The 20572-nt window shown below is 41.1% G+C and overlaps 1 protein-coding gene across 1 annotated transcript in view; it reads right to left on the reverse strand.

Annotated features, from left to right (window-relative positions):
- Window positions 1-6331: 6331 nt before the first annotated feature.
- Window positions 6332-20572, reverse strand: part of KCNK13 (potassium two pore domain channel subfamily K member 13) — a 71889-nt gene continuing 57648 nt past the window's right edge. Inside the window, exon 2 of the mRNA XM_075151301.1 lies at window positions 6332-7931. Within this exon, the coding sequence (XP_075007402.1) occupies window positions 7039-7931 (893 nt within the window). The 3' untranslated portion in view covers window positions 6332-7038. The remainder of the gene's footprint in view (window positions 7932-20572) is intronic.

Genomic DNA, 20572 nt, shown 5'->3' on the forward strand with positions numbered 1-20572 from the left:
TAAGCTGGTGCAGTACACAGTACTGACTCAGTAGAATTAGCATTTGCACAGCTGGTGGTAAAAGCAAAGCAAAAGCCTAGTCAACATTTCCTTGCATTATTTTGTAAAGTGAAATTAATTCTTGTGAAAGTGACAGATAAAGAGCCCAGTAGCAAAGTCTCCATTGATTTCAGTGGAGCAGAATTAGTTCCTGAGCCAAGAACGCAGCCAAATCCAACGTGCGGAGCCAAGCCAAGATGCCACGGTTGCCTGCCAAAGGGGTAATACCCCTGCCTAGGAGCCTAGGGCTGGCAGACTGACCTTTTCAGGCCTTGCCATCTCTAATAAGATGGCCAACAATAATGACACCTAGGGATCAAAATGCCCATCTGCTATGTATTAGGCTGAGCAAAGCAGCTGCCTAGATGCTCTTTACAAAGAAATGTGTTTAACTTAGAGCTAAGTATTTGCCCAAATGCAAAACTGCAGAAGAAGGGTTGTGACTTCCTTGTGGCAGGGGGTGGTGGTCGGTATTTCATGAGAAGGGCACTTTCAGCACCCTGCGAGCAGAGTGCTACACGCAGAAGCAGCATCACCCAGCAAATCACAGGTATTTGCACTGAGATGGGCAGGAACTAGCTGGATCTGCTTTGGGAAAGGGTTTGGAGACTAGATGGCATCCAGAGGCCTCTTCCAGGGTAAATTACTCTGTGAATTTCTGAACTGGTGGTTCTGGACAGCATTATCTCTGTTTAGGCTCTGTACACTGTATGCAGATAATATGACACCCAGAGGTTAACAGACAGCAATTGCTGCTACTGCAGCAATATGGACTCTACTGGTCACAGAGCACAGATGTGAGCAATGGTGATTCCAGCCTTTTTAACTCTAACAGACTTAGCACAGCGCCCACTATTCAGAACATCAGCTCGTTTCCTGCATTTAGAACAGATGAAAAAATATAACTTTAAAGTTCTTTGATTTGAACTGTGACTATTCACTAATAAGTCCAAACCTCTTCGGTGAGCTGGAGAAATTAAACTCTGACGCAAACTTTGAGTTAGCAAAAAGAGGAGGATTTTAGCAGCTCCAAGCAGTACATGTAACGGTTATGTAAGTTATTTTCATTTTTCTTCATGTGCATCTTTTTCTTCTAAAGATATCAAAAAGCAAGGCTAAGTTTTCTCAGATGACAGCACAAACAGAAAACGCTGACAGTGTTCTGTTGCTTTAAAAGGGGGAATAGCTTTGAAAGACATTTCAAAAGATAAAGTTTGAAAACTAGGCCATCTTGCCTCTCTCTGGGAGTTTTTGCATGGACACCTAGTAGGAAATCCATTTGGAATCCAGAAACTGGCACACTTGCTTGGAAAGAGAGCCCGTTAATTCTAATTTTAATCAAACTTTCAATTTATAAAAAGCTAGGCAGCCTGAGGAAAAGGATATTTCATTTTAAACAAATCCCACTAATATGCCTCCCAAAATCTTTGCAAATTTATATTCTTTATTCTATTATTGCCAATTACTTCAACTCATGAAAACTGTAGGCAAATATTAGAGTGGAACTGTAGAAAAACAAAATATAAATTACTTGTTCTTACATTTACTAATGCTTTTAAAATTCTGTAGCGGTGGGGTTTTTCTCTGGTTTGATGTGAAGCAGCTCTATAAACATGGGCCATATCAAAAAGCTTCTGACTACTTGGACCTGAATTGTCATTCTTTGTGTTCACACTGTGTTTCTCTTGAATCTGATAAAGAATAGGACTGTGTTGGTCCACTTAGATGAGGAATGGCTTTAATTTTCCTAGTGAAATGTGATCTTTTAAGCAGTAAGCACAGAGTATTGTGTGGGCATTGTTGACAAGAGATGTTTGGAAAATAGGGAAGAGGGAAGGGATTGTATTCTTATCTTCTGGATTAAGCAAAACACTATTGTGAAAGTTCTCAAATAGATAGATTGTACTGGTATATTTGGCAGTATTTTCAGCATAGGGGAAAGACAACACTTGGTGATTCTCTACAGCTTGTACATGAAATTGTGCAAAAGAACTTTACTACTTCTTGAAGAGTCAAGAAATTACAGTATTAGCCAAATGTTAGTAACCTAACTCAAAACAACAGATGATGCAAACTGTATGGATTGAAGTGCTGACCCATCTCTCAGCTAAGGCTCACTGAGCTGCTATTCCTGTCGGCAGGTCATAGCAAACAGCCCCACTTTCACAGCTGTTGGAGAGGAGTCATCCAAACAACTTAATACCCTCCACCTCCAGAGGAACTTTGTTCAAATATAATGATAATCAGAAAGCTCTTTGCCCAACTTGACCTCTTTCTCTTGATTAATTCAGTCTGAGAAATGGAGCTGGTTTGTTTTTCATGCCCAGCCCAACCTTCTCTTTGTTATTCAATTTATAAGTGTGTCAAATATAATTAAAACTGGCAGAGGCCAAGATTAAATCAAACAAACTGTAAACATTGCTTGTGCTATTAGGTTGATGCAAAGCTTTCATTATAAAAGGCTTTTAAATAAATGAATTCAGCTATTACTGTGCTGCAGCACTGAAACCTTGCTCCAAGTGTTTGAACTTTTCAGGGACACTGTCAGGTCAGCTTAGATTCAAAACCTAAAACATGGCTAGGATTTTGAAATTGCCTAAGGGAATTGGGTACCTGACTTCTACTGAAAGTCAATGTACGACGGGAAGTAAATTGACTTACAGCAGGATTTAGATGCCTTTGAAAAGCCTATTCATGTCCTTATAAACAGAGGACCATGTCCTTCATGGAGATAAATGAATGTAACTCCTTTGACACCTATATACCCAGCAAAGCATTTGATACACAAATTTTACAAAACCTAAGACAAGCCAGAAAAACCCTAAGAGCTACCTTTACTTATTTGATTGTATTTTGGTTAGCACTAAATATTTCCTTTCAATGTGCAATAATTGTTTTGTACAATAATAATATTATTAGGGAGAGGCATAACTATAAGCCCAACTTCCAGGAAATTAGTCCATTAAGGACTTTCAGTTTCAGTCTACCAGGCTGCAACTTGCAGTTTAACCCATTGATTTTAGTGGTACTCCTGACCTGTTGAGTGAGATTCAGAGCCTCAGTACATCCAAGGTTTTCCCCAAAACATTTTTGCATTAAAAAAACCACACCCGTAGCCATCATAGCAGGCTATGGGGAAACTCGGTACTTTTGAGAGCAAGTTTCCATCTTGTTGACTGAGCATTAAAATTTAGATTACACAGCTTTGGAAATAGATCCCTGGCTATTTGACACTATTTCCTTTAATTCCTCATCACTACTTTAAAAACCAATGCAAGAAATGCAATGTTGTCTGTATTTTTATTGTATTTATTTATTTTTCACACAGGATGAGCATTTGTCACTCCTATGCTAAATTCTGCTTTTTTTGGCACATGTATGTTTGTATCTCTACATGACTTTTATGACTTTTATAACCTGAGCTTTTTGGGATTTCTCTGTCCAATGCCTTTAGAAAAAACAACTGTAGTAGTACCATTGGACTGGAGTCAGAAATTTCTCTTTCCGATCCTGAAAGTCTTCTTATTTATCCCCAAATATTCTCTAAGAATTCTACTGGTCTCCTAGGTAAAGCTACCTCATTCAACTTTCAGGGTGGCTTCTAGAGGGGGAACTCAATGACAAAGTCAGAGGTCTTTTGGGGACAGGATGACATCATGATAGAAGATGGCACAGTCACAAAATGTACTGGTCCTTCATTTCTGAAACAGCAATTCTCATCTGAACAGAGATGATTAGACAAAATTAGTGCACTTATTCCCTCTTTATCTTCAGCGGACATGAAATCAGACCACAAAACTGCTGCAGAGAGCCTTGCAACTGCAGGCTCGGGTCATGAGGAAGCCAGTGCTTGAGAGAGTAGAGGGTCAGGACTGATCAACGAAGGCAAAGCTAGCGTACACCAAAGATCTCATACAGCCTTGTCCGAGCTGTTTGATCAAGACTACATATTAGTCCCTTGCTTTCATAACCATAGATGTTTTCAGATCTATTGAAAATAGCTGATAAAGATTCCTCTGTGGTGATGGGTAACTGAGGCTTGGTATCACAAAGAATGGAAAGGAGCAACACAACTGTGCTATGTCTTGGGAGCAGTTGAAACCATCTAAAGACCATCTTAATGATCTGCCACTGGGATGTATCATATTCTAAAAGCTAAATAATCTCTATTGAATTGACTATATAGATTGTAATGTTTCATCTATTTCCATCAGTGTATATACGTTTTTCTCTTCTTCGATTTGCTTTCTCACCTGCTTTCTCACCTGTGTTTAGACTTTCAGAAGCAAATTTTGGAAGCTAATTAGATATGGAAGAATTTGAGTGAAAATCCTATATGGAAGCCAGATCCTTTATTAACAATGACACAAAACTATATAACAAATGAACTAAAGAAACTTGCATGTTTTGGTTATTTGTCTAAGATGATAAAGTGCATTGCCTCAATCATCTAGAAAAGGGAGTAGTGTTGAGTAACTTCTCCTGTGTTCAGTGGTGCAAAAATCTGACATTTGCAACTAAGAGTTACTAACTGTCATAAATGGAGAAGTAAGCTGCAGTTTTCAAGGCTGTGGCTGTTCTGCCCAGAATGAGAGCCCTGCTTAAGCAATGAGACAAGTCCTAAACTATTTCTACTAGTTGGCAGCATGAGGAACACTTCTGTAATAATGAGATCTTGGGGTTACAGGCAGTGAACAGAGGCATTGCTGAATGAATTTGGAAAGAAGGCTTCAGAGCAGTACTTTTCGCTTTTTATATCCAAGTATTTTTATTCAGTGAGGTTGAGACAAAGGTCTTGGGAGAAAAAGTATAACAATGTAATGGATCTTGCGTACTATAATATAATCTAAAATAATTCAGTGGCAATTTTTGCTAATACATAACCCCTTCAGAAACAAGTCAGACTGCTTTTCTCACCAAAGTTAGGGTTTGGGAGCGGATTCTGATTTTATGGATGCAAATATGAAGGGATAATATTAAGGATATTCCACTGCTGCACAAGCTGAGTTGATATCAGAATTTGGACTAATGGCTTCAGTTTGAAGCTCTCCTTGTAACTAAGGGCAGCAGGATTTGACTTTTAATCAGGACATTTTAGCTGCAATATGTCAAAAAGGGCTTGCAATACTTTTCACTAATTAAGTACAGTTGTTTAATCTAATATCTGGTTTTACTTTATTACATGAAAGGATTCCAAGAGGTTTGTTTAGTTTTCAAATTCAAATATTGCTTAAAATGAGTATTAAAAAGTTATCCTACAGTATTAGGAACCTAAATAAAAGCACTTTTGGCCAGAATGAAGAAAAAGGATATGATATTAATTCCTAATACAAATCAAACTGAAGAGGCTAACTGCATTGTTCCAAATGAGAGAAATTAAGAACTGCAAACTGGTCTTTTAAATTCCCTAAAATTGTAGTATTCTGCAAGGTTTTCTAGCTGTGAGAAAACATTTAATCCTGATGCATGTACTGTTCTCTTCAGGGGGAATTGGATCAGGTCCTTTGTGACCAGTTCTGCTTATTTGCACTCTCACATACTGTTTAGCTTTAAGGCATTGCACGGTTAAAGGAGAACCAGGAATTCAGTCCAGTCTTCCTTAAATTCTTGCTTGACTTTATGTTAATTTAATCCCTTACTTTTCCAGTTACCTAATATAAAGCATGATTTCACTGTCATTAAAGATCACCTTGTTTCCTGTTTTCATATTCTTCTCATGGTTATTCTTCTTCTCATTGAAGTCTCCATTCTAGTCATAAGGAACGCTCGGAGCATTTCATTGAGAAAAAAGAGGAGTTAAACATTTTCTATTTCCCTAATCAAGACCCTGTCATTATCATCACTGAAAGCCAGAAAAACAGGTGAAGAATGACAGAATTACATGAAAAGTAAAAAGGACACTGCCAAAGTGATTTTGTGATCACAGTTGCTTATAACAATACACTGAATGTTGGCATGGCAATCTAATTGCATACTAAAGCCTGTTGTGTAAACTCAGTTACTAGTTGCATTACATGATGCTGATGCTCAATTGCATCAGTCACAATTGAGCATAATATGAATAGAAATTTGGAAAAGTCTCTGATTGTTATTGTGGAATAATTCATACAACTTGTCAGCATGGCAGTTTTCAATTTAATTTGATATTTTTGAAACAGAAAGCCACAGTGATTCAATTCTAGAAGAAAAAGTAGCCTAGAAAAAAATCGCATGTTTTGCAAATGGAGAGAAGAAAACAAAAGAGGATAGATTTTTATTCTGTCATTTTTGACAGTATCCTTTTAAAGGGAAGACTAAATTAAATTCTAAAGGCCAAATTCTCTTCTCATTCACACCACAATAGCTCCAGAGTAGTCCTACCAACTTTCACAGAATTACTCCAGAATTACACAAACATTAATGGCAGCAGAAGTTGGCTTTCGAAGCCTAGCTGTTTCACAATAGGAATACATTTTAAGAAGTTATATATAAAAGAAAATAGTTTGGTTTTTTTATTCCATTAAATTACATCTGCAATATCACAGAGAAAGGCTGATTCCTCATTTGGTCTCAGATAAGCTACTTTCAGAAAACAGGTATGACGAGAGTTAAGACAGACAGCTCAGAACAATCTTTGAATTAAGAATGTATTCAGTAGACACACTTGGTTTCCCCCCATGCCACAGATTCCTTATCCTGAAATCTGTATTTCACATAAATGGAGGAGAACAGGACATGGAAAATTGATCTGAAGGCTAAATTAAATTTCTCCTGCAGTGACCTGTTTGAGGAACAGAAGGAAGGTGAAGAAGGAAGGCTGAGACTGGTGCAATTCAAAGAGCAAAGACATGAAATGACAGCCCCAAAAAAGTGTCAGAGGTGTTCCAACAGGAGGTATGCTGTTTACATCCATCCCACCCTCTGGCGACACTCTCTCCCTAGCTATTTCCACTTGACTCATGTTGTTTCTATACTTGTTGAAATGGTTCACACTGTTTCACTGTTATTACTGTTATTATTTTACCTATCCACACTTGTCTCTGCAAGTCTGTTATTCATAATTGCTAGTGCTCCAACCCCACCAGAGAATCCATTTTGCTTTGAATTAGAGCTCATTTGCCTCGGATAGCCATTAGCGGTTTCCGACAGCTGTTTCTGCATGATGGCCAGTGAGACTTTATTGGAGGCCAGGAAGTCTTTCATGGAGATCATCTCGCCTGACAGCCGGCGTCCGTCTGTGTCGCTCTCATTGACAACATCAGTCTCAATGGAGATGTTTCTCCGGCTGCGCACATTTCCCGGCATTACCACGTTCCTCCGTGAACGAAATAATTTTCTTTGGCACCTGTGGCAGCACCTGCAGTCCAGCTTCTTTAATATCCAGTTTATGGATTGTTTGATGACAATAGAGATCACGTTAAATAAGGAATAGATGCAGCACACACCCATGAGTATGAAGACAAAATTGCCAAAGCGGTAAAGGCCTTGGCTCTCATACTTGATGTTCTGGCTACTGACCAGATCACCGAATCCGATGGTGCTGAAGGCCACAAAGCAGAAATAAAGCGAGTCAAAGTAACTCCACCCCTCAATTGGTGTGTACATTGCAGAGGCACAGCAGGAAATGATGAGCGATGCTACACATAAAATCAGCATGACGTAGTACACGGAGGGCTTCCAGCCCGCCAGGCTGTCCACCTCGGAGGTCCCCGAGCCCCGCCGGCTGTTGTGAGGGAGGACCCCTTTCCTCCTCAGCTGTCTTTCATGGCAGGACTTCATGACGTAGGCTATGACAGTGATCAAGCGCTCCAGGAACAGGTTGAAGAACAAAATGGTCCCTGCACATCCTATAAGGCCGTAAAATATCAGAAAGATTTTGCCTCCGACGGTGGCTGGGGTGGTCATGCCAAACCCTGGAAGACAAAAGAGAACAGTTGAAAAAAATAAACCTGTGGTTACCACGTCAGGAGTTTTGTCACAGAAAGAACTGGCAGCAAATCCCCATGGCACACATCAGCTCTGGAAAAAAGTGAGGACACTCTCCCAGACTGTTACCTACTTGTGCTTGACCTTGTCCCGGCAGAAGGGGGAAGAAAACTCATGCCAGCATTTCCTCCAGAATCAGAATGAAACAAAAAGCAGAAGAAAACACACTGGAAAGAAAAGAGAGTTCAGTGAAGGTTTGAATTTTGGTCTGGTTGCTAGGCTCACGCCATCTCCCTTTGTGCTTTGGATCATTTCCAGGCTTCGGGGTTATCGCACCCCCTTTCTTCTCTCTTATGTTGCTCTGCACCATGGGTCTGATCCAGGGTGGCTCTTACCTCACAGGGGTCCGCCCCACCAAATCTTTGTAACCCAAGGCAAGATCTTAGCTCCTGCTCTAAGTGCGGGTGGCACATCAGCCAGCACCGAGCACCCACCACAGCCCAGCCGGGGAAGCCCAGGCTGGGAGCGCACACGGGAGGCAGCCCCTGGCAGGGGCAGCAGCCCCTCACGGGGGTCCCCAGCAGGCATTAGAGCTGCCCTGCGTCTCACTCTGGTGTTGGTCGCTCAGTATCCGCCCTCTTTTAAATCATCATTGCTGAAGTGTTCCTATTTCTCTGTGTCCCACTTCATAGGTCAAATCTGTATCTGAGTCTCAACGAAAGTCTCCTCTGGTCTTATTCCCTGTCATGGGATTTCTCAGTTAGAGGTGCTTCAGTCTTCTCTCAAATCTCTCCCTTCCTAAAGCCTGCAAATAGTAATTTTGTTTTGGTTACAACTACTGATAAGACAATCTCGCTTTAGTAAGGTATTATTAAAGAATAAAAAGCATGTCCAGAACATCATTGAGCAAATTTGAGTAATACTCATGATAAATAACTGCTGCTGTCTTATTAGGATTAATAAGGGATTACATAACTGATCAATTAAGCCAAAATAAACTTGCTGAGAGGACAGAAGAATCATGTTGGACACGAGACGCTTTTATTTGTTTCCCTCTCTTTGTAATTGTGAGATGCTAATTATGAAATAAAGACATAAGGCTCTGGGAAATAAAGGAAATCATATTCAGTGTGATACGCTTGTGCTTGGAAGACAGACAACAGCAGTGTGAAGAGACCATGTTTCCAAGGGAGATGCACTCTTCCCTTCACTGGAAACCTGCTACCAGCACAGACTCCTCTCTAACCCTGCTCCTGCTTCACACAGTTAAGCGACAGCCCTTGCCTTCACCCCTGCGGCACGACCCCCTCTGAACAACAGCCAAACCACAGCGTCCAGAGGACCTAAAGGAGGCACAAGCCTCACATCAAATTTCTGTGCTAGAGCTGGACTGCAGCTCTGTCCGTGGAGAGCAGCACCAGAGGACAAACTACATAGACAAAATGTTCTTCGTGGTAAGAACTTTTGCCGTTGTTCCCCTTGGCACACAAATATTTCCACTCGCTTTCTACCTTCTGCTTCTGCTCCATGACACGATCCCCCCATAATTCTAGTTTTGATGCTTATTTTCTGTGCAGCCTGGCTTATATGCAAGTCATGACCTCCACCCTGTGGACAGACATGTAAAGACCGAGGGACAAGGGGAACCTCTCTGCAGCTGGTGGGATCTGCCCGCAGCAGCCGGTGGGGAGGGAGGTGAGGGGCCGCTGCGTCCCTGGCCCACCCTGCTCTTTGAAGAGAAGCGGCTGCAGGCTGGACAGAAAGGTGGGGAGCCTCTGGCACAGGGCGAAGGGCAGCGGGGAGCGGCACGCATCTCTCACAGCATAAAGCGAATGCCCTGGGAAGAGAAATGTAGTTCAGCTCACGCCTCCAGCGTGGCATTACGCCGTCGGGCTGCTTCCCACAGGCCCCTCTTGTGATCCTGCCACTGGCATCACGGCTAGAGCCTGAGCTCCTCAGGTTCGTTTGTTTAGTCGACTGGATTTTACCTCAGAGCTCAGATCTGTGTGAGTAAAAACCCACTAGCAAAGGCTTTACAAAGACACCCAAACAGGCATGACAGGAAATGCATGGTGAACTACAAATACCAAAAGATGCAGAACATCATTGATCCAGAGAGGCAGTGAGGCTCCGACTGTGACTCTGCCCCTTGTCAGCTCCTCCTCTTCAGCACGGACGCTGTTTTGACCTCCTGGAGTAAATGTAATTTTTTGTTCATTTTTCTATTTACAAATCTCAAATTGTAGCAATCAATACTAACATTTCCAAAGAAGCACTAAAATGGAAAACCTAAAAGCAGTATAAAGATATTAATTTAACAAGTATTCTTCTTCAAAGATCATTTGACAAAAATGAGCTATAACCTTTTAGTTCCAGAAATAATTTCAATTCTTGAAATGCCTTGTATTTCCATGTATTGGGTCACACTAATCCTGGTTAACCTTGACCATCACAGTGTTACACTCGGGATTAATTTGGGATGCTGAATTATAGAGTAGGACTTGTTTGACAGTAAGTATATTTTTCTCCAAATGGACTCTTGGAGTGTTTGAAATATTCCTAAATCCAAGTAAATCTGGTGAATTGTTTCAGCCAAGAAATGCAGGAGGGCAAAATTATAAAAGGCTGAAACAGTTGAAATGAAACTAAATGTTTTCTTTTGGCATTTTTGTGATAAAACTTTTTGTTTCAAAATATCAATCACCTTTTGGTTAAAAAAAATTCAGTTGGAAGTAAAAAGAATGGAAAAAAAACCTTTGAAAAATCTTTCAGATTTTTTAAAGTTTCATAATCTTAAAATGGGACACAACATTTCACTAATGATCAAATCAAACCTATCAAAAATTTCATTATATTTTATACTTCTGAAAGACCTAAAAAAATCTGTTCCTATACAACTTCAGTTTAAGTTTTTTCCCTATTTCTTCCCACTAGCCATCAAACCAGAAATGCACTGCTCGTTAATCTCTACTAAAAAGTGAATTCTTTCAAAAACCCTTTTCATAAAACAGCCCTGCAAACACTAGCTGGAAGTAAATTGTTATCCTTGGTGGGATCTGCCTCTTTTTTCCGGCAAACTTCTGTAGAGAAAAATGTGGCTCATTCATGGACAAAAGGGTACGGCAATAGGATTTGCTCTTCTTTTAGTAAAATTACTGATGATCTTGTGCTGTGCAAACACAGAGGATCTATGGATAAGTCAATTCTTTCACGAGGTCAGTGAAAGCTCTCACACCAAAACTCTCCCCTCTAACCTAAGGACACTGACATAAGCCTGTTGTCTGCGTGCCAGGATCATACGCATTACTCGAGCATCAGAGGAGCCGTGAGCTGTTCCCTCTGAAAGCAAAGACAACGCTTAGCACAGCAATGTCTGTCCTGGGGGCAGGTATCTCCGTAAGTCCTGGAGGTATGGACATATCTCCATACATCCCCTCAGCATCCTGGACCTGGTGCCTCTTTTGCGTGGAGAGATGTGAGCGAAGGCTGGTGCAGAGCCGGGTGACATCTCCACGTGAACCTGGGACATGCACTCAGACCTGGTAGCTGCAAAGTGCACCTGTGTTCCCCGACCAAGACATAACATTACCATATATTTTCCAGAAGATTGATGAGACACTAGCAAAAGCAGTTTTGATCCCCTCTCTTCTGCTTCAGATACTCTACAGGGCAAGTGACTAAAAAACACGGATTCCCTACTTTGCTTGTAAAATGCCTTTTTTTCCTTCCATTATAAAAAAGGAGAATGGAGTCTGGGATGCCACTACAGCATTTAAAAACTGAAATATTGCAGCATTTAATTTTTTTTGCAAAAATGTAATGTGAAAAAATGCCTGGCAGGTCTCTCCATAGCAGCTGAGGGTTTCTGTGACATCCCACATGAGATGCTGCCTACCTGACAAACTGAACCAGAGAAGAACAGGCCATGAGGTATCTGAATTACTATTGACGTGCTTGATTGAGGCAGCATTTTTAATCCAAAATATTTAATTTTGCAGCTGAAATATGTGAGTTTGCAGTCTTGGCACAATGGTAGGACACCTATTGCTCTGCCTGGTGTCTTCCTCCAGTCCCTGCACCATCCTAGGAGAATCACACCTCCCCTGTTTCCTGTTGGGGTACCCCAGAACTGGGCCAGCAGCTCCCATTTCCACGCCCGTGACCTGTACAGGCAGAACTGCCCCTGAGCCGCCCTCTCTTCCTAACAGAGGGTACAGCCTTGCAAACAGCAGACTTTTCATTTCCAATCCCTTAAAATCTTAACCAAAGGCAGAGTCCTTGTAACTTCAATGATGCCTGCAGGAGCTAGAGAAAATACTGTGCATATAGACTTGCGAGTTCATTTTTGCTGTCTTCTTGAGATAGCTAAGAGTGTCACATGCAAGTATTTCTCCACTGTAATTATAAGATCAGGTTCATTCACAAACTAGACCTACATATCTTTCATAGCTGCAAGTCATGTTTATCAGAAAATGTAGCTCTTGGTATTGTCAAATCAACCACCGAAATGCATACTACAGTTGTGTAACTAAGCCTTCCTAGTTGCCTGGCTTTTCTTACAGCAAAAATGATGGGTTTAGAAGCAATTGCCATATTTTTGCTTTCCACGTACTGCAGGAGGTGGTCATCCACGTTCTACGTGCCAGCTGAGGGGTGTCAGCTGCCCTGGGATTAGAGACTTCGGGTGAGCAGGACCAAGCTGCAAGGACACAGAATCATCATACTGAGTCAGACCACCGTCTTTGACAGTGAAAAGATATAAGAAAGTGTGAATAGGGAAGAAAATATGAACAGAGTGATCTTTCCCTGGGACATCCTCCCAGCTCGCAGAAATCACCAGTTTAGAGGCTTTGAGGACATCACGTTTAATAATTCGATCATCAATCTGGTCAAATCATTTTTCAAATCATTTATACTGTTGGTCTCCATTAAACCTGAGGCAGTAAGTTCCCCAGTGTAATTATGCTTTGCAGAAAAGAAGTCTTTGTCTAACCTCCTGCCTGACAATTCATTTCAGGCTTCCCACTTTCTGCAGTTAGCTGTAGCGATCATCATTCTCCACGCACATTCTCCCTTCACCTTCCCCCTTCAGATTTTATAGACTTCTATTATTTCCTTCCTTCTCATTTCTTCCCCACTCTGAGGAGGTCTATAACACTTAGTCTCTTGTTTTCAGTCTGCTGAGACATACTTCTAACCAGCCCCATTACTTTCTTGTTTCTTTTCTACCTTAATAGAGTCTTTCAAAGATAAAGGAGCAGGACCAGGACTATATACAGTACTTGCAATGCAAAAGCACTTTGAATTGATGCAGGGCATACTGGTGTGTTGTGCTTTGCTCTCTTTTTCATAGGAATTCCTGTTTGCCTTTTTAATTGCTAGTGACCACTGAATTGATATTTTCAGCAACCTATCCACAGAGGGTCTTAGCTCCCTTGCTCAACAAGCGATGGCTGTCTTTGAGCTCTTCAATGTCTGGCTGTAATTACATCTCTCTTTTCCCATGTGCATTACTTTGCATTTGCCACCACTGAATTTCATCTATTTTTTTACTTAGTTATTCAGTAATATGAGATTCTTCTACAGTTCATTACAGTCATGTTTATGGTTGACTATCTTGAGTACTTCTCTGTCCTAAGGAAATGTTGTTACCTATTTATTTACCTCTTTTCTTGTTTATGACAGTTGAAACGTGCAGGTGTCAGCAAAGAGCCTCAGAGACTCTGTTGTTAATGTGCTTCCATTTTGAAAACTGAATATTGATACCTAGACTTTTCTTCTATTCTTTTTAAACAGTTATTTATCAATGATAGGACTCCATTTTTCATCCCATTAGAGTTTTATTTCTTTAGAGGCTTTGATGAGGACGTTTGTGAAAAGGCTTTTTGAATGTCCAGGTACACTGTTACTTTTGTGCAACCTGACTTCCCTCTGCAAAAGCTCTATCACCTTTTTGAATGTCCCGACTAATTATATTCTTGTTTACACTCTCCTAATGTGCCTCTCTGGAAGACAGACTTACTGGCCTATGGTTTCCAGGAACATTTTTGCTGTCTTTTCTACAAATTGTTGTTACATTTGCTATCATTTCTTCTCCGTGCACCAAAACTGATTTTAGTCTATAAACCACACTTAGTTAAGCAGCAGTTTCATGTTTGAGTTCTTTTATAAGTCCTGCATGAAAAACTTCAGTTCTAGCAGTCTGAAAGAGATCACTCAAATAGGAGCAGTAGAGGAGAAACCAACAGCCAAACATATAGATGGGAAATGACTTAGTAAATAATTAGAGCAGAAGTCTGATCCACACAGCCTAACAGTGAAAGAGCAAGAAGTTAAATTGGCAGACTGGGAAGCAAATACAGAATGAAATTATGAAATTATATAAAAGAGGAAATAAAAGCAATGGCTGACACTTGGAGATTATGTGAAAATACAAGATTGCTTCTTGTGATGAAGAAATAAAAACAGGAAAACAACTGCAGGAAAAAACATTCTAGTGATAATTTTTTATGGTATGAGAGAATGCTGATGAAATTTAGTGAACTTTATTTTACAAGTTGGGTGACATTTCTTGAAAAAGAGTTATTTCAAGTAGAAATCAAGATTATAGTTAATCAAGTGGGAATCAGACCATTTTGAGTTCGGAAAATTGAACGCTTTTAAGGTACTGAAAAGTGTTTCAATTGATTTGTTCGATAGGTCTGTGGATATGGCACTTTATTATCACCATTGATAGAACTCATGACAAAGGCTAACTTTACCTGCCCAGCAATGAAAAAGGCCTCCTTAGTTAAAATTTCAGATTTCTATTCTGAAATCAGTTTGATACTGATTTGCCTGTGTCCCATGATCCATTGATTACTACAACCTGGTAATACAATCTTTCCTAATATTTAGCTGAACTGAGCAACTACATCCCTTGTAGTTTCAATTTTCCTTCAAGTATTGTTCCTTCAAGGTTTTTTTCCACATGCTGCTTAAGCAAGGATTCAGATTTGTTTGCTGAATACTCATACCAATTCTGAATTTTTCTGTAGCAGAGCTACATTTTCAGAAGTTGGAAGGAATTTAAACTCCAAGTAGAGACAGTAAAAGTTTTCTAAAGCACTGCACACCTCCTACGCCAAACAACATTGTTTTGGCAGCAAAACTTCTATCTTGCAGATTGGTATTGCAAAGTGCTCTAAAATCCACCTGTACGTTCAGGTTATATTGTATGCATATTCCAAAAGGATATAGGTTACTTATACGAAAGAACAATTAAAAAGTGTAAACACATCGATAGTATAATATAATCATGCTTCATGGTTTCCTGACGGAAGTACTGAGTATAACCAAAGAAAAGCAAGCAGCTGTAATTCTTATCAATAGTCAGTTTGGTAAGAAGGACTGAGGTCCAACAGGAAGTTCTCCTAAAGCAGAATCCTCTGACAGAAGGTAAATATTGACTAACATTAAGGAAATATTTATCTCAATCTAACAGTAACGTGTTTATGTTGAAATCTAACAAGAGGAAACAGGCATCAACTTTCTATAATTAATCAACTCTACAACTTTCTATGATTAATCAGCTTTACAACTTTCTACAATTAATCAACTCTACAAAAAAAATCTAGTTTTTCTATTTTCTTTCCTCAATACTCTGGCAATCAGCCTCTGAAAATCTAGAAGAGCTGAATGAAAACAAGCACCAGCCTGCGAAAGCCAGACCCCCGAGAGGAGGCTGCACAGCCGTCCCACCCAGCCGTTCTCACTCTGCCGGGGTCCCCCCGCCCCGTCACATCCCGTTCCCCAGGCACAGCCAAGGAGGCACAGCCCAGGGGACTCGTGCCACCCACGGCCTGGCATGTTCTTAGGAGACCAACAGGCCCAACACACAGCCTCAGGGAATCCAGCTGCCTACTCCAGGCCAGTATTAGGTCATTTCATCTTTTCTGTTGTAAACTACTCCAGTGCTACCAATTGCTGTAAGCGTTTCTCCTGGATCATTAGCCACACTCATCTCCCTCTGCCTGGTGGTACACGGTTCAGCACGTGTTTTAATTCTGGATGTCCTGACATTCACAGGTTACATTAATTAAACCTTCAGTTTTCATTCCCTGGTACGCTTGACGCCGTGAAAGAGTGTGAGAAACAGTTCATTAATCCTAATCCCTCATGAATGAAGCCTGGGCTGCTGAATATAACCTGTGTGTAGGAAGACTAGGACCAGACATATAGATTTTACAATTAATTTTGAATCATGAGATTGGGTCTTTCTATTGTTCTGCAAAATATCTCTCTTTTCTGAGAAGTTTCATTTCCTTTTTGAATGTGTGCAGTTCGCTGCTCCTGCCTTCCCACAAAGAGGAAGTGGGCAGAAAGAGGGGGTAACACTATAGCAACAATAATGAATCATTGTGATGCTAGAAATATAAATATCATCAGGAAAAAGCTTTCCAGTTTAGCCTGCGATCAGAGCTCTTTGTCTGAGATGTTGTGACTATATTCCTAATGCATTTTCTATTTATTTGATTAACTCTTTTCCTTGTTTTTCTCTATCAGTTCTACTTTGGTCATGACTCCCTGGGGAAATCATGAATTTCACCAGTGGAACAGTCACTGGAAAATGATTGAGGATCGTGACAGGCGTGAACCAAGCTAAATAGGACCAAGACTTTCAACTGCAGTGAAAAGATCATCAAGAAAATAGTAATTAGGAAAGAGAAGTATTGAAAGTCTTAGATACCTGCAAAGATGCTGAGCCTCCTTCCCTCAGACACATTCTGCGCATTCTGAACTATCTACGTAAGGACATTTTGTGCTTCTAAAAGAGAGGCAGAAGAAACAACTCTAAGAGAAGCTGTACTTCAGAGACTTTATTGAGAAAATGTCCTGTACTGCGCACTGTTCCTACAGTGTGCAGACACTAGTAATTTGGTAAAATACACTTCTGCCATGATAGCCTATTCTGGTGCTGTCAGAGCAGAGTAAGTCGTCCTAGGAAAACTCTAGTTCTGGTGGAGTAATTGTCACCCATAGGAACTCTTGTAGGAAGAGCTAAAGCACTCTCAAATCACGTCACATCGCTCCCCTTATGACCCTGCTACATCAGCAAGCTTGTAAGAGAGTCTTGTTCTGGGAAGGAACGAGGACATTAAGTCCTTCCCGGGAAGGGAAGAAAAAGACACATTTCTGTGAAGACTTTCACTGTGTGAGAGGAGATGTCCACAGAAGCAGGCATGGTGCTGTCACAGCTACCTGACAGCAGTAAACTTGTCCTTGGGTCCAATTTCTGATATAAAAAAAATATGTCTGCTGTGGTTCATTTTGCTAAGTGTATGCAGAAAATCACACACCCACATGCACACCCCCCTCTGTGATTTCCCATCAGTGGAAGCTCGGCATCTGAATTGTGTGGCTGTCTAGTGAGACATACGTTCCTACATGTTGTCAGAACCATTCATTTCAACATTTTGACCCTCCCTCTGACTACGAGGGGAGAATGAGCTAGCTGTGTCCTGAAATTCTCCGTTACTGCAAGAATTATTTGACAAAATAATATTTTATCAGGGACAGCCTGGTATGTGGCAGCATTTATTTCATTGGCAATGTTATTTTCTCGTGCAGATGGCTACATGGTGGAGAAGGGCTCAGCCTGCCCAGGAAGGCAGGGGGTGTAGGGCTATGACAGCACTCCTTTGTGCTGTATGCTCTTCTATTTCCAGATCTGCCTGTCTGAGCGAGCTCTGCGCCTCCCGCCTGGGCATCCCGAGCACTCTGTGGAGCTGTAAAACCTGGAAATGTCCCCAGGGCTATTAGAGCTGAGTCATATCCGCGTATATACCGCTACGCTGAGTGACCGGCTGCTTGGTGACCTGGGACCCTGCCTTGAGTGCCACTGCTGCTGCTTCCTCCTGCGCCGGTCTGCACCCGCGACGTCGAGCTCAGGCAGGCTGAGAGAGACGTAACCTTCTGCAGAGCGCATAGCAGGGTTAAGTCCATTCCTAAAGGGCAATATTGATGTTGAAACTAATGATATAAGATGTTTTGAGGAAACAATAAATATAGTTACCCAAGTACAATCTACACTTTCTTATATATATTGAGATTTTTCTTCCCTCTCTGACTTGTTTGGAGAGTTCTCAAACCTGGCAGACAGCACTCTCGCCACTGCTCGACAGGAGGGAGATGCTGCTTCGAGGACTGCAGGAGTCCCGTGCTCAGCCTGTGCCATTGTGGGGATGTAAAAGACTTGTGTGAAAGATTGTGTGTAACATTTCTTTCCCTCTGAGAAAAGCCTTCTGAGAGCCCAGTCTTGTAACACAGGTGTAGGTTAGTGTCACGCCGAGTGTGTGAATGGGACTTCGAGGGTAGAAACAGCAAAATCTTGGGGCTTTCACAGATTTGGTTTTGGAGAGCGTAAGAAAAGCTGGTTTTGTGTTAGTGCATGTGAGGCAATGTCTGTATTTCACACAGCGAAGTTCAGCTCACAGGGAGTCACTGTTAAAACCAGTCTGGAGAGCTGGATACTTGTTACTGCCCTTCTCTCATTTTACATATATAAACTGCATGTTCTGCCTTGAACAGAAACCTAGCTTAAGAAAAGCATCCAATGTTAAGAAATCTAAAAGACATAAGTAAAAAAAATGCTAAAGGGACAACATTGGATGTAAAATATAATAAAAATTCAATTTTAATAGACCACATCTTTATGGGTCTGTTGATACCTCTGTTATAATGTCTGTGTAGCCCTTATATAATACATGACTCTTTGGGAGAGAGAGCCTCTGTAATTTTCGTTATTGTAAGTTTTTCATATAAGATAATTTATGGAAACCTTACCATTCTGCTTTATATAATTAAGGTTATATTTTATTTAAGGTTCATTCCAGGTGTTGTGTAAGAAATGTACACAGCCTTGTTACAGCTCCTGTGCTATCATAAATTCCATGCATAAATATTTTACGCCTACCTTCTGGTTTCCTTTTATAATTTTTATGTAGTTTTTGAAGCCTGAGGTGCTATGTCCAGTGCCTTTCCATCATCCCTAGATAGATTTGTGAGTCTGTACACCTTTTGTGTTACTATGGGGATAGAACAGGGCTCAGTTTTGAAGATACCTTATTATTATTTTCAAGTTTTTTTGTGACTTACTGAACGGTCATTTAAAGGTTTGTGTAGTTTTTATTTAGTCTTAAAACATAAAAACACTTATCTAATTAAATAATCTAAATGTTATTAACACATCTGTATTTAATATTTAATTAAATATTAATTTTACTATGTCATATGAAAAGGTACTGGAGCCCTATATATGCGTGCAACACCACATCTGGTCCAGCCTGAACACCCATCAAAGCCAGCCATCAATAGTTTGGCAGGCTTTTAGAGGCAGAATAATATCGGTAACTCTGCTGGGGCTGCAGCAGTGTTCGAGTGCTCGATTCCGTCTACACTAACACTTCCCAGCCCCTGGGAAGGCAGTAAGGGTTCAGTCCCTGCAGCTGTTTGCAAATGTGCTGAGACACCAGCTTCCACCTCTCCCCTCCATGGAAATGTCTGGCCCCAATGGTGACTCCAAGCCCAGCTTTGGGGGGCTCAGAGCCCTCTTTGGGTGCAAACCTGCACCTGCGTGGCCCCAAGACAACCTGAAACCCTGTGCCGAAATGTGCTTAGCAGCCGATACCTTGGTATGGGTACCGTAATAATGATGAGCGTTGGTTCTGCGGACGAGGAGCATCAACGGCGATTCAGCGAGTGAGGCCGTAGTGCTCCGGTCCCCTTCTCTCAGGCCTCCAGCAGAGGCCCCTAAGGCCGCTGTCTGTGTCTAGTGGGAACCAGCTTTTTGCTATTTCTTTTTGGAGAAATGAAAGCCCTGCATTTTACAATAAAAAAACAAAGTTCTATTTGATGCCGCGATGAAAGAAGGATGCTGAAGCAGTAGTGTTTCTCTTGTTCAAAGTAAATAAATTTAAAAGCATTAGATTGCTGTGTGCTGGAGGGATGCCCAGCCTGTGCCTCGAGGGGAGGGTACGCCTGTTCGCCCAGCCCGACCGCACCAAAACCAGGGACTCATCTGACCCTGCCACTAACCCAACGCATTGCCTAAGTCCTCTCCCCGAGGCGGAGGCCAACGCGCCTCGCAGAGATTGGCAAAACTGTGGCAAATAGGTGTGCCTCAAGTTCAAACTACAGCAAAGTGTTAGACCCCCTCAGTGGGCCAGCGGATTATTTAACACTAACTGGTTTTCCTTAAAATTATAATAGCTGCAATATCCTAAACTCCAAGCTATACACAAATTTATCGAAGGAACAATAAAGAAATATGGTAGAACGAACTGATCCTTTCCATAGTTAAAAAATGCCATTGCTGAGGACGCAGTTTATATAATACAGTAAAAAACAGCAGTATCACCAGTTCCATTCCTGTTAAAAAACACCATAAACATAAAAATAAATCAAAATTTTAATCACAACACAATTTGAAAGCCAAAGGCATATGCTTTTGGATTTAAGGTCATTGAGAAACGCAGTAACAGTCTGACTTGTGATTTATGTTTGGTTAACATTTAGCACCAAAAGAAGTCCCCGTAAAGACATATTTATAGGAAAAATGCTTTAAAATATTGGCCTTCTCTTACTGATC

This window comes from Calonectris borealis, chromosome 5, assembly GCF_964195595.1.
Source record: "Calonectris borealis chromosome 5, bCalBor7.hap1.2, whole genome shotgun sequence".
Lineage (NCBI taxonomy): Eukaryota > Metazoa > Chordata > Aves > Procellariiformes > Procellariidae > Calonectris > Calonectris borealis.